The sequence below is a fragment of the Mus caroli genome, unplaced genomic scaffold (genome assembly GCF_978045245.1).
Source record: "Mus caroli unplaced genomic scaffold, Mus_caroli_1 scaffold_9, whole genome shotgun sequence".
Classification (NCBI taxonomy): domain Eukaryota; kingdom Metazoa; phylum Chordata; class Mammalia; order Rodentia; family Muridae; genus Mus; species Mus caroli.
The window spans coordinates 63,189,902-63,205,447 of NW_028227264.1; the positions used below are offsets into that span (position 1 = coordinate 63,189,902).

The window sequence follows — 15,546 nt, forward strand, 5'->3', positions numbered from 1 at the left end:
TACTGTAAAAATCTGTATACATCATATATGGATACTTTGGTGACAATCATGTAAAATAATTGATTTATTTGTCTCTTTGTTTCTGTAGCCCATTTAAAAAAATATACAGGTCTTTTTAGGGAATCATAAGAATGCCTGACACATCTTAAGAATCATTTAAATATATAAAGACCTAAGAAACATGGAAGGCTATTCCTGTTGTCCCCATCTTGTGTCTAGGAGTGGGTGTGTCTGTATGTGTCTCTCTGTGTGTATATCTATGTGTATTTGGGTGTATGTATATGTATTTATGTGTATTTGTGTGTACATGTGAGTGATATACCTGTATATTTGTGTGTGTATATGTATACTTGTGTGTGTGTGTGTTTTATATGTGCATGTCTGTGTGTGCTTGTGGTATATGTATGCATGTATATATGTATGTGGCATATGTGTGTATGTGGTTTATGTTCGTGCATACATGCATGTGTATGTGCTATGTGTGTGTGTGCTGTGTGTGTATTTGTATGTGTGTGGCATGTGTGTATGTGTGCATATGTGTGTATCAGTGATGAAGCTAAGAAAGCTAACTGCTTCATCTGATCTCTATGAACAATATTGGTCAAATAAGTACACAGATGTTAATTTTAGGTTTTCCAGTACAGTACTGCAATTAGTAAAATGAAAAACTAAGCCTTCAGAAGGTTTTGAGGATTAAACCAGAACAAATGTCCCAGTGGAAACACAGGGAAATGCATCCTCAGGCAGAAATCCATTGTCCTTGTCACTGTGCTTGGCAGGAATTTTTCCTCATCAAGGTTGTGTTAAATGACTTTCAGTCAGGGTTACCTAATAGCCAACGATTGCCAGACTAGTAGTAGACAGTTTTCCCCTTTAAGTATGTCCCATGGTTTTGCAGTCTCCATTTTTTTTTTTTTTCTGAAAAGACTGTGGCAGTTTGTGCTGATGTGACAGTTGGCTATGGGCAGTTTTGTTTCCCAGCCATTCCATTTCCCAAATAGCTCCATTCCTACATTAATTCTCCTTGTGAAACCCTTGGAAGTGTTTCTGTTTTCTTTACTGAAGCTGGAGTGTCACCTGCAAAGCAGGTGACAAGCAAAGTTGGCCTGACACTGTTTTTAGAGATGCATAAATTACAAGCATATGGTATTGACACAGCAGTAGGGAAGAAACACCTTCTACTACCCCTCTAGTATCAATGGTTGGGAGAACTTAACTACTGTTTGATCAAAATTCTTATACTTTGTGTCACATTATTTGACATTTCAACTTATAAAATTACTTTTATGAGAAATTAGCAAACCCTAATAACCAATACCAAAATGACTATTATCTGTTATCGAACCCTTCTCATGTAGCATTGAACAGTTAGCAGATTGGGATACATGTGTGTTGTTTATTACGGAACACATGTTTTATTCTTGGGATAAGCTATGTTTCTCATTTATAGCCATTGACCTGTAATTTTGAGGAAGGATGCCAACCTAAAGCTGTGAAGTCGAGGCTTTCTGAGAAGAGGATCTGTAACAGGCTCTAAGTTTTAAAGGCACATAATCAAAAAATTATTTGTCAATGATTCATTTCTCATTTACAGCTTCTAGAAAGTTCCTGGTGAAGTCTGAGTATAGAAAATCTAGGTATCATTTATAGTTTTATGGAAAAGTAAAGGAGGGGGACAAAAAACATGACTGTGGCTACCTTGAAAAACATTTGGTGTCATCTCTACACATATAATTCTACAACTCAAATAAATAACAGTTCATTTGTTTGTATGCCAAATATGCACTACCGGCCATTTTAAATAATTGAAGCATGTAAATAATAACCATCATTTCTATTGACGATAGATTATTATCTTATAATAAACTTGATGGTAAGGGAGATAGCCATTTTGACCAAACAAAAATGTCTCTAGAGCTATTAGTATTTGGAACTATCAGTACCTCCACCAAACATATGTCTCTTACAAAATGATTCATTTTTATTTTTGTGCATATGTTTGGGGACAGTTAACCACAGAGCCCAGAGAAAGGCATTGTGACCCCTAGAGCTGGTGTAAAAGGCCATTGCCATATTGTCAGATACCTTATATATATAGGTGCTGAGAATCAAACTTTGGTCATCTGCAAGACCAATATGTGCTCATAATCATGGAGACATCCCTCTGGCCTCAGTATTTGTCCTTCAATTAGCATTGGTGAGAGATAATAATCATTACACACACACACACACACACATATATGGAGTTGGCCAAGGACATGTTTGCTGTGTGAATATGAGAGGCTCATAGCAATACGTTCCATGTTCCAACAATAAACTATCTCCTCATCTTAATGACCTTGACAACTTAAATCTGGAGATGCAACTCCATTTTAACTAGTGTTAACAAAGCCCTTACTGAAGTTGCCTATTAAGACAGCAAGGCTGTTTAGCATTTTTGAATACATCTGGAAAGAAAGGGGGGTTGGAGAATGCTTTCAATGTAGGCTACTCTTCAGATAAATCTCTTTGGAGACAATAAAATGTGTTAAGCAAGTGCGGAGATAAATGAGGTGCTCAAGAGAGGTTTATGGTGGATCAGAAAACAATGGATATGCTCATGTATTTTTGCTGGAAAAAATGTATTTCAGCATTTTGCAGTGTATGGTAAATGTGTTTAGACTTTTGTCTAGAGATATCAATTCTGCCTATAAGTTAGAAACACAAGAAAGGGATCTTTAAATCTTAAGATGCAGCTATTTTATGCACTTACCACCCAACACATATACATGTCTTTTAATAAGATCTGTCCTGATGTCTCTTCCAAATACTCTAACTGAGCCCTGTAAGTCAGAGGGAAAAAGGCTTCTGTGTAAGTCAGGGGAAAAGGGAGTACTGTGTCCTCCCTGAGGCTTCAAAATCTAGGCAAACAAATTAATTTAAATTCTTTTGAGTATCAGAAAAAGCATTTGATTAATCAGTATTGCATTTATACATTTTAATGATTAAACAGGTCTTAGGGACTTCCTTGTCCTGGAAGCTATAACTGAATTTGTCTACAGTTTTGATTTTTATATTTTATTTAGTATGTGTGTGTGTGTTCGTGCACATGTACAATGCTTACATATTACAATGAGGTGTGAGAATGGGGAAGAAATTTAGGTCATAGCTGATCCCATTCCTAGTTCTCCATCTAGCTCAGAAGGGAATATTTGCAGATGCCAGTAAGAAGAGCCTCTCTGTGGCAACCATTTCAGGTTGATTTACCAGCAGAACTTTCAGTTAATGCAAGTGATATATAATAGAGATCCCATTGGCCTGAATTTTAGAGTCTGGTTGGTTTGCTCTCCTAGGCATTTGGAATGAGTCAATAATCTTGTACCGCACAGGTGATTTTAAGGACATTTTGTTCAATAAGTTGATTGTGAATGCCAAAGCCGTGCATTACCTCACCCAAATTTACCTTTGTCTTTACACAGAGAGGTCTACTGAAGCCTTCCCTTAAAATACTTTTCGTGAAATTAAATCTGAGCAAAAAGGATTTTAAATAATGTTTTGCAGGCATTTGGTTGCACATACTTATTCTTTATGAGTAGACCACAGGCACTCCTTGGGTACAGAATGAAATTTCGTTCCATTAGTTAGATTTGTCTTTGCCATTGCTTGTCATTTGGCTAATAGCTGAGAGGCACTCATCTCAGCACACATAGCACATAGACCTGAATAGCACACCTCAGTGCATATAGCACATAGACCTGAATAGCCTGCAGCAAGGTCTGGAAGTTATCCTCATAAAATAACAGTATTCTATGAGCATTTGCCCTAATCTGCTGTCTGCAAAGCCAGTCTTCATGCTCTCCAGGGGCACAATTTGTCCTGTATTTTCTGAGTCATGTGGAACAGAAGGGTTTCCTATAACCATTTAAGATCTTAAAGTCAAAAGATTTTTCAGAGCCCAAGCTAAGAGTTCATATTAGCTCGGGTAGGAAGTTACTGATTAAGTAGAGAAGGAAGACAAGCCGGTCCCCACCCAGTGAGGCCTGGGTAGAACTTGAACTCTCTTCCTATGCTGTCTGTCTAAAGATATCAATTACATGGAGAAATCAAAAGGAGAGGAAGACAATGTAGTCTATCTATTGTAAGGTTGCCAAGTCAAAAGGAAGGCAAGAGAATGTTAATTTTCTGGAGTGGTAAGGTCAAAACTACTGATGCTAGCTTGAGTGGCTGGTGGTCTCCATGCTCTTCTTTTGTAGAAGAATCTATGATGGTGCAGAACCTATAAAACAAAGCTAGTGATTTCATGTTTGAGGGATGCCGTTACTCAGCATCCTAAACTATCATTGCACTCATTGGAAAAAAAAAAGTGTCTATTTCTTTATTTTGTTTTTGTTTTGTTTTGTTTTTATGTGCTGGATTTGACAAGCACCATCCACGTTGTACTAGACAGCATAGGGGTAATTTATTAATAGTTCTTTGAGAAATCCATTTACCAGATTGGTCTCATATTCTCTCTCCCTCCTCTGACTTTTCCCCAAACCAGCAGCCTTCCTGCTCAAGTTTGTGTCTCGTCTGTTTATTTATCCCCACCCCCCATGGAGGCCAATGTGTCCTCCCCATATATTTGTGGATGTGTGATCTTGCCCAGGAACATGGCTAACTTATGGGGGCTACACTCTTAGCAAGACCTGACTTCCTCTTCTGACAGCTAATGATTGCTGGTGGCTCTTTGGTAGAGGAAGAACTTCATGCACAGCCAGCTTTTCAATGCTTGGGCTTGTACAAGTCTTGGACATGCTACCTTAACAGTTGAGACTTTGTAGGCGGCGTTCTCTGCTTTGTTCTTACAATACTGTTTCCTTGTCCTCATCTACATTCTCTAGCCTTTAGTTCATTGCATACCCTCCCTTCTCTTTTTTTTCTTTGGAGGTTTGAGTACAACATATATGTTCTCTTTAGGAGTGAACATTCTGCAGCCTATTATTCTCTGTACCTTGACTGGTCATGACTTTCAGTTTTAGTCATCATCCACACAAAATGGAAATTTGTGAGTTTGGGCTAATGCTGCTTGCATGTTAGTTTGAGTCCCCTCCCCCCTCCCCCCCCAATTGCATGAGAATGCTTACATGCATCCACATGTAAGATACTGAGGGAACACTGCCCCCAATTGGTTTTGATTGGTAAATAAAGATGCTGGCAACCAATGCTGAGCAGGGAGACAGAGGCTGGACTTTTAGGATTCCCGGTAAGGGACCAAGGAAGAGGTGGGGGAAAGAGGAGATCCACCATGCAGAGAGGAGAAAAAGGATACCATCCCTGAGAAGGTTCAGGACAGAGAGCATAGCCACCTTGTAGGAGCCAGGTCCAAGAGGGCTGCACAACTGGGTCTGGGGCAACCAAGATGGAGTATAGAATTTAATAAGTAATAACTCAGGAATGTCGGAGAGAGGTGGATTGACCACGTGGAGATTAGGAAGTAGCTCAGCCATTGAGCTGTTTAAAGCCATCAAAATATAAAGGCTCTCTCTCTCTCTCTCTCTCTCTCTCTCTCTCTCTCTCTCTCTCTCTGTGTGTGTGTGTGTGTGTGTGTGTGTGTTTACTTCATTTGGGAATGCAGAACATTGGGCCGGGTAATGAGGAATGCTGCCGCTGCCATCGGGATCAATGAGAGTATTAATTGTGTACTGCTACAGAAACTTTTCTAGGTGCCTTAATCTATAGATTTAGTTATAAGTTATTGGGAGCCAATTTAATACCATGGTCATTTAGCAGACTAATAGTAGCAGATTCTCATCCATAGTCTATGACCTGTCTAGTCTTGGGTTCTGAGCCTGATAATAGCTCACGTGGAATGAGCTTTAAATATTCTGATTGGATTTCACAGCATTTGCACAGGTGCAGCAGTAGACATATCTTTCCAGGCCAGTCGTCCTCATAGCTTACAAAGTTCACAGATGAGTGAAATTATTGATTGTTTTTAAACATCTGGTAGGTTTCATAGCCTGTTCCAGCAGAATGAAAGCTAAAGTTGGGAAGAAGCTCCCAGGTTAGTCCCAGCTTGATTTTTCCCTGTTCTCTGTCTTAGTACAGTACAGGCTATCTTCAGCACAAGGGTCTTAATCATCAAGTTCTGGAAGGCAAACAAACGCATTGGCCAGAGCTTGGGATGTTTCGGGGTGACCAACAACTCTGAAAAAGTAATCCATTCCTGGGATTAGGCTTTTAATGAAACAATTATATTAAAAAAAAGAAGATTTTATTTTGCAGTCTATTGGCAGTTTAAGAAGGACTCATGCTAACCTATTTAAAATTTAGTAGTTTTATAAGGCTCTGTGCAAATGAACAAACTGCCCAATGTCATCAAAGATCATAGGTGCTCACTAGGCAGCCATATTAGACAGCCAGTGAGTTCCAGGTTCAATGAGAAACTGTGCGTTAAAATATAAGGCAGGAGGTAATACAGGAGGATGATGGCACCCACTGTCTACACATGCATGCCTGGGCACACACGCACACAAACAGCAACAACAATAACAGTAACACACACACACATACACACACACCCTCTAACATACTTGTGAGTACTTAAAATCTTGTTTAGTATTTAAATAAGATATATATGTACACACACACAGGCACATATATGTATATATAAAGAGAGACAGAGAGAGACAGAGAGACAGAGACAGAGAATAATACACATAAAACATAGATACATGTGTAGTTGTCAAATATCACTCTTTAATTTGTATATCATATACTATATATTATATAACATAATACATATAGATATATGTTATATTATATATGTATTATATATGTATATATTATATTGCGTGTATATATACATGTATATATATATAGATACACACACACACATATATATATATATTTGGTGTTATCTTTTCAAATATCTCAGGCTTGGAAAATTATGGCTAATTATATTTTCTTATGAGGAAGAATCCAGATAGCCCACTGCCCCAGGCATATAACCTCATCTCCCCACCCTTCCTCACTCATTTATTCTGTGTGTGAAATGAAGCTCTGCGGACAGCAAAGGTGGGGCACTGGGGCTGGCAGCTGCTGATCAGTTTCACTAACTATACAGAGCCAGTGTCTGAGCCCTAGCCCTGACAGCTCCTATCACAGAGGGGGACAGCAGAGGCACATCTCCCTGTGTGAGTTGGCTGCAGATGACAATCTGCCAAACTGAAATAATTGAAAAGCACTGGTTGTATAAAAACAAATCGACTTGGCTTAGCTCTAAGATATTTTGAAATTTTCTAGGAATGCCAACCTACTTTTTTTTTTCCTGAGCTTGTTTACATTAATAGCACCCTGAAAATTTAACAAACAAGGTCATCTGGGGAGAGGTATTTTTAGCAATTTCATGAGTACATCTTTATCATTTTGCCATTTGCCAGTTTTCCTAGGTTGCAGAGGTAATGCTACTTAATTATAAACTTTTGGCAGCTACTCTCTGGGCTTCTTATATGTATTATTTTATCTTTAATAAATATTTTTTTCCCTGAGTTAACTGATTTTTTGGAACTTTCCCAAAGTTGCCAAAAGGGACATCTGAACTTTAAACTCAATTTTATTTGATCTCTCCATTCTTTATATAACAGCAGTCTCCACAAGAAAATAACATTTCCATGTTAAAACAGAGACCCACTTAAGTGTGATTACCTATGAAATATTCAAAAAAGTGATATATGTATATGTCTCCACTTTCATGTATTATGTGTGTGTATATATATTACAAAGAAAAATAATTTAACCCTTCTAAGATACCACATTAAAAACAAAACATGGATGTATGTGTGCATCAGATAAATCTTTAAAAAATTATAGAGTGGAACTATGCGAATGATTACATATCAATATGTAAAATAAGAATTTGTTCATTTATATCTTTGGTCAAAATAAAATGTCACCCTTTGACATCCATATCCACAAATCTCATAGTAACTTTTCTCCTTGTTCTTTCCTTACAGTTGGACAGTGTCACCTCCCTGATCCAGGCAGCCAAGAATTTAATGAATGCTGTAGTGCAAACAGTGAAAATGTCATACATTGCCTCCACCAAGATCATCCGCATCCAGAGTTCTGCAGGACCCCGGCACCCAGTTGTCATGTGGAGGATGAAGGCTCCGGCTAAGAAGCCCTTGATTAAAAGAGAGAAGCCAGAAGAAACATGGGCAGCTGTCAGAAGAGGCTCTGCCAAGAAAAAGATCCACCCAGTTCAAGTCATGAGTGAATTCAGAGGGAGACAAGTCTACTGAATACCCTCATCCACTCTAGTGCCCATTTCTACACCCCAGGCTAACCACACTGCTTTATTTCATGGTTCATTGGTTCTTTAATTTCACCAAGTTTCAGAGTTAAGCTCACAAATAACATAAAACATTGGGGTTAAATGAGTGTGTAAGATGTGTGTTTGGGATCTTGTCATTGTCGACTCTATACGGCCAGCACAACCTAGTTAACTGGTTGGTAGAACCTAAGGAATAAAACTCACGGGCATGGCTTACCATTACCCTTCAGAGGGGAGAGCTTATGTTCATTACAAAATGAGCGTAAGTGATAATGTGAGTTCCTATTACCCAGAAATGTCTGCACCCATGCATTCTATATCCCTGGGAAGGAAAACCCTGACATATGCTTTCCACTTGCATTTTGCTAGACATAAAAGAGTTTATCAACTATTTTCCCAATTAGCGTCCATACTTTCTTTAACACACCTAACCTTGTATCTAACCTGCCAAAAATGTGTCACCCTTGCCCTGGGAAATTTTAATCACTGTTCATCATGAATAGTTTAGATACCTGTAACCGAGTGGGTGTGGCCAAGCTTCTTCCTAGAATTTAAAAGTCAGATATGTTATTCAAGAAGTGCTTTGATGACCCTCTGTAGGCTGCCATCTTGGAATATGATGCTTGAACCTTGTATTTCTATAGTGATCAGAAGTTCTGGACTCTTAGTATTGGGCTTATCAGAGCATACCTGTAGAGTCATCACCCACTGGAAAAATGAATTTTTGTTTGTTGTTGGTTTGGGTTTTTTTGTTTGTTTGGTTTTGGTATTGGAAATAAAACATTTCATATTCTAGGCAAGCACATTCTAATCCTGAGCTACACACTTGGCCCTTCTGTTAGAGAAATGAGACCCTGAGTTACAGCAAAGAGTTAAGTCTACAATCATGGACAGATGAGGAATGCTTCATGATTCTAAAGATCTCTTTGTATCTGCTGGAAACTGTAATTAAAATGAGAGACCAGTGTGCAAAGTATTTTGACAGTGAGTAAAATCTACCACCCAACAACTCAAACTGAGTTTTATGTCAGTGAGTTTGGCATCTTAATAACCACATTTAAATGAATGACATTGGGTTATTTTATATGACTATGAGATTATGAAGGAATCTTTAATAGTTTAACAGAGTAGTGCATAATGGCTATAACCACTTTCTGTCCCATACTTCCTCTTTTTCCCCATCCCTTTCTTCACAGGATACTGAGTATAAGTTGTATTGAAAGACAAAGGGGGCTGGTGAGATGGCTCAGCAGGTAAGAGCACCCGATTGCTCTTCCAAAGGTCCTTAGTTCAAATCCCAGCAACCACATGGTGGCTCACAACCATCCTGAACAAGATCTGACTCCCTGTTCTGGTGTGTCTGAAGACAGCTACAGTGTACTTACATGTAATAAATAAATAAATCTTAAAAAAAAAAAAAACAAAAAACCTTTAAAAAAAAAAAAAAAGAAAGACAAAGGTTCAGTTGACCATGTCACACTCAAAAGATCATTTCTCCTTTCATTTTACTATATTAGAATTCTGCTATAATCAAGGCTCTTCACTACACAACCCTACCCTTAAAGGGTCATTTTGACACTTGATTGATCTAATAAGATTTCTATATATAACACAAATTGGTGTAAGGAGGGACACTCATGCACGAAGCAAAAGGAAGAGTTTGTTTGGGAATACAGTGTATATGCTCTTGAACAAAACAGAATCAAAAACAAAAACAAACAATATTGGGCAAATGATTCTCAGTTATGAGGTAAGTGTTCACTCTCTCTTAATATACTGAATTGTTTCATTATGCCAAAGTACTGGATTGGAAAGGTACACTTCCTAGAAGCTGGGGGAAGTCCATTCGTTACTGGCCTCATCTTGCCCATAATAATTATTATGGACAAAGTGTACTCTCATGATGATAAGCAATAAAAAATGAGATTAGATCTTCCAGGCAATGCTGGCTTTCAGTGCTACCTGCACAACTGAGACAAATAGAGAGCCTCTATTTTTGAAATGCTACCACGGTGTTCTGCACTCAATGAAGAGCAATTTTAGCAAGGCTTCTTTTGGGTGTAATGCAGATTTGTAATTTGGGGAGCAATGAGATTTCTTAAAAATACACAAGCAAACCCCACTGCATCACTAGCTTTGTATACTAGGGACTGGCCTTACATAGGCCAGAATTGTAAACTTCTTTTGCAAAACCCACTGTTCCTCTGGCCCCAAATCACCCTTCTACATATTGGAATTTAGCATGAAATACTGGAAAAAAATTAACAGACATCATCTTAAATAATACACATACCAGGTAACTTTACCCAGGAATGAGATATAATCAACGCCTTTGCTTTCGTACAGAATCCTAGGTAAGCTCAAAATAGACAGCTATAATTAAACAAAACAATAAAACGGTTGCAGTGGTGAATGCCCAGGGTGTACATTTTGTGGCAATCAAAGGTGCGATAAAAAATAAGAAGCATAAAACTTAGAAGGGCATCTGGTCTACCTGAGAAGTACCTGCAGTGCCAGAGTATTTGTTGGGCTCAAACACTAGGAGGTGCCAACATCATCAGAAAAGGAAGGGCTAGAAGGGTGCTGGCGAGTGCATACATTATAGAGCACAATTACATAGTTCAGTATTCTCTCATAAACATATTATTATATAGCATGGAGGTTTATTACTTTTGGTTTTATAATGTTTTTCATTCTTATTATTCTTGATTTTAATCCAGCCATATTTCCCTTAATATATCTCACTACATTTTTTTCTCCACTAATTTGGTTATTCACTATACAGCTTGATCACAGCCACCCCACCCTCTCCTCCCAGTCTCACCATTATACTCCCTCCCCTACTCTGCCTTCCTTTCCCTGAGAAGCAGGAGAGTCCCCTCCTATGGATACCCACTCACCCTAGTATACCAAGTCACATCAGGACTAAATGCATCCTCTTCCACTAAGGAAAGACAAAGCAGCCCGGCCATGGGAAACGGATCTAAAATCTCACAACAGAGTCAGAGATAACCCCAGGTCCAATTGTTAGGGGGCCCACATGAAGATCAAGCTCACATCTGCTACATGTGTGTAAGGGTCCTAGTTTCAGCCCATGCATACTCTTTGGTTGATGGTTCAGTCTATGTGAGCCACCATGGGCCCAGGTTAGTTGACTCCCTTGGTTTTCTCATACTTTTCACCACTCCAGCTCCCCCATTCCTTCCCTCTACTCTTCCACAAGACATCCCGAGAGCTCCAAATAGTATTTGGCTTTTAGTCTCTGCATCTATTTACATCACCTGATGGATGAAGCATCTCAGAAGAGAGTTATGAGAGGTTCCTGTCTACAAGCATACCACTGTATACCATATAATAGATACTATTAATATTATTAATAGTGTCAGGGGTTGCCTCTCTCCCATGATTTGGGTCTCAATTTGGGCCAGTCATTATTTAGCTTTTCTTTCAGTCTCCCTCCATTTCTTGTAGACAGAACAAAGTTTGGGTTGAAGATTTTGTGGGTAGGTTTTTGTACCCCTGTGTTTCTCCTGCAGGAGAATGCTAGGAAATTCTTAATGGGAGTAATAACTTGACAACTCAGTTATATGCATTTTAAAATCACATCATATTTGCTTGATCATGCTAGTGGGAACTCACCTGTCCCTTTTCTTGAAATTTATTTCATTTCATTTACACAGAAAAAATGCACCCGAAAAAGAAGTTTTGTACTATTACAAGGACAAATCCATCTCTGCACGTAGCGTATCATCACTAAGTGTGATGGAAGATTGAAAGTAGTACAGATTTAGACTAACTCAGAAAGTAACTCGTGATCCCAACAAATATAAAGGCTGATAACTATAAATTCCCTTTATTAACTAAATAAAATTGTTAGATTCTAGTCTTTTTTTTCTATTAAGGCTTCAGGACTGTTTTTTAGTGAGTAAGGGAAATAGGAACACATCAAATTTCAAGCTACATCGGTAATCACTCTTTTCTGTTTGTCTTATGATTTGAGCACAACTCTGAAGGTGTTAGAGGATACGTCGTACTCCTAATATGCACACATGTCATTCCAGATTGGGAAATGTCTTAATATCACTAAAACACATGTGCTTCTCATGAAGTCACTTCCTCCCCCAGGATAAGAAACCTGGGCAGAACACAGAGGCCTATTATTGTAACCCAGCACTTCTGACTAATTTCAAAGACCAATTTTCAACACATTATAATGGAATAACTAAAAATGTGAATATGTAATTAAGTTCCCACTGGGGCCTTCAAGGCTCTTAACAATAACACTCCCCAGATTCAATAGAAGGTTGCTGAAAAGACTGAGTTTTGACAATGGAAATGCTGGTACCGAGTTTCTTAACCCTTCACATTGGGGACTGGAGAGATGGCTCAGGCAGTAAGTACTTGCTATGCCAACATGAAGCTCTGACTTCTGATTACCTACAGCCTCATAAATAGCCAGGTAGTGGAGTTGGTGTCCTTGTATTTCCAGTGGTGCTCTTTGGCCAGCCAGTTGAGCCAAATATGTAAGCGTCAGGCTCAATGGGAGAGTGATTGTGTATCAAAAGTAAGGTGAAGGTGATTGAAGCAGATAACCAATGTCAACATCTGTACTCCACATCCATTTACACATATTGATGTGCACCAACCCCCCCCCCCACACACACACACAACACTTCACTTTCTGGGTAGTCTTGTCTTACTCTGCCCTGCCCTTAGGACCCTCTTAACTACCTACAATATTCTCCTAGATGACAAAAATCAACCTTTCACATCTCAGCAAACTCCACAGTTATCTCCCTTTGTTCAAATTCTAAGCTTTAGCAATGTCCCCAACCTCCCTTCCTTGTAGGCTACCCTATATGTAGATAGCCTAACATTTCCTTTGGGACTTCAATGTTATAGTTTAATTTCCACCAGAGTTTCTTTCTTTCTACCTCCCCAAACATTCTTATCTTCTTTGGTGTCTCATTTTGATGCTAGAGATTATAGTTCCCATGGATACAGACTTCTGTACTGTGAGAGAAATGAGATCTGAGACTTTTTACTGGTGAAATGGACCCTCCTCTTTCAGGATTGTAAGAAGCAATTCTCTGAGTGGACAAAATCAGCTCCAGCACCTGAATTTGAATGACACCCCGTGTCTTAATCAGCCTGTCCTCAGTCAACACAGCAATAACTAGGACACTGTCAGTGATCAAAGAGAAATTTTTTGTTGTAAAGACAGAAATTGTTCAGTGATTAGGATGTTCAAAGGAACTCAGTCAGAAAGAACATAGCTCACATATGATTTCAATATTTTTAAAGGAAATTAGGAAAATGGCCGTATTGTCAGTTTTATTTATCTGTATCACACACATCAGGAGACAACATTTATGCAGAAAAAAAAAAGCTCCATTTCTTCTTTTGCTGCTCTTTTTCCCACAGTTATTGTTAAGTCTGAAACCCTGGGACAAATAGTCAGGTGACTATTTAACATATCAAAGCAGGCCTGGCTGCCAGGTTCTCCCAGCATCCCTCAGTCTCTACCAGTGACAGGGTGTGGCTCTCACTCCTTGGGCACTACCCCAAATTCTCCAGTCCTTCTCCCAGCTGTTCTTCTCTATATAATCCAATGTTTTGGTTACCTTGTTTTCTTTTGGACCTCCTGGCTACTGCACCTGAATTCCCTCTCTCCCCTCCTCCTCCCGTCTCTACTCTATCCTCACATGGTTCAGGGTCATGTCAACTCTGGACTCTCCCAGATATCTTGGCCTCTCCTTTATCTATAATAAACCTTCTTCTCTACCATATCCAGAAACAGACATGTCCTGTCTCATCTCGTCTTGTCTCTTCTCTTCTCTTCTCTTCTCTTCTCTTCTCTTCTCTTCTCTTCTCTTCTCTTCTCTTCTCTTCTCTTCTCTCCTCTCCTCTCCCCTCCCCTCCCCTCCCCTCCCCTCCCCTCCCCTCCCCTCCTCTCCTCTCCTCTCCTCTCCTCTCCTCTCCTCTCCCCTCCCCTCCCCTCCCCTCCCCTCCCCTCCCCTCCCCTCCCCTCCCCTCTCCTCTCCTTTCTTTTACTTTATCTTCTTTTCTTTCTTTTTTGTAGTATTTTTTAAAAATTATTCAGTTATAGAATGTTTAAGATTAGGATTCTGTGTGTTATCACAAAAGAACAAGAGGCAGGGTGACACACTATGTATATGCAACGTAGTCTGAGATTTCATTTTGACCCTTTGTGTCAAACTAGGGAAGAGAACATAGAAAACAGGGGTGTGTGTAACAGAATCTGTAGACATTACCCTGGATGTTCAAAAGATAAAGAGAAGAAGATCTAGTATGAAGACTTAAACACTTCTTCCTCTTTTAAACAACCCACATAAAAAGAACCTCTTTTTTTTTTCCTTAGAAGAAACATGAACTAGTTTAAAGCATGAATCATTTCAGAGATGAACACATGCTAATAAAGTACAATCAGAAAGAAGAAGATAACATTAATAAAGATGCTCCCTTCAAAGTTACCCAGGTAGAAGAGAGACTCATTGCAGGCTGTAGGTAGTCTGTGGGTCTGCCCATCTGGGGAGATGGACTGTTTGTGCTGTATTATGGTGTCCCCAATGGGAAAGTGTTCCCACCCAAAACAAAACATCAGGAGGAAAAGGAAGTATGTACAAACTATTTCTAAGGAAACATGAATAAGGAAATGCCAGAGGAAGAGGAAGGAATGTGAATGTTATTTGTGGAAATATATAACTTTTATAGATCGTGTGTGATGGAGATGGGGAGAGATTTGGATTCCTTGAAGATTAACGGGAGTCATTCTGAGGAAGGTTTAAAGATTTTTAAGGATTCGGATTGGACATTTGTCTTGTTAGTTTGGGAAGGTCATGTCAGAGGCAAAAGGAATGATCTAGAAAAATCTCGATGGTGATTTAGTAATGTTTCCTGCTGAGTTTTGTAAAGCTTTAAGAAACATAGATTCAGTCACTCCCCGCGCTGGTTCCTGGTGCATGAGGCTATTCCGAGTTCAATGCCCAACAGCATCACCACCCGGGCATCTAACAACTATTCCCTAATTATGCGGCTGTGATACACCAAACACTGTTCTAGGTTCTCAGCTGTGTGCTCTTGTGTCAGCTCTGTTACATGGTAACTATTACTTGAGTCATACTCCTTTTTTTTTCTGATTAATGTATTGATTGATTCACTTTACATCCTGATCATAGCATCCCCTTCTCCCAGTCTTCCCCTTACACAGCCCCTTCTCCACTCCTCCTTCC

At 39.2% G+C, this 15,546-nt stretch overlaps 1 protein-coding gene across 5 annotated transcripts in view; it reads left to right on the forward strand.

The window, feature by feature from the left end:
- Positions 1 to 14,151, forward strand: part of Ctnna3 (catenin alpha 3) — a 1,580,538-nt gene extending 1,566,387 nt beyond the window's left edge. For 3 of the 5 annotated variants that reach the window (XM_021173456.3, XM_029482775.2, XM_029482773.2), the window contains one exon: positions 7,974 to 14,147. In XM_021173456.3, coding sequence (XP_021029115.2) covers positions 7,974 to 8,261 — 288 coding nt within the window. In that variant the 3' untranslated portion in view covers positions 8,262 to 14,147. Of the gene's footprint in view, positions 1 to 7,973 lie in introns of all 5 variants that reach the window. The other 2 variants (XM_029482772.2, XM_021173458.3) reach the window with 2 other exon arrangements.
- Positions 14,152 to 15,546: the final 1,395 nt, after the last annotated feature.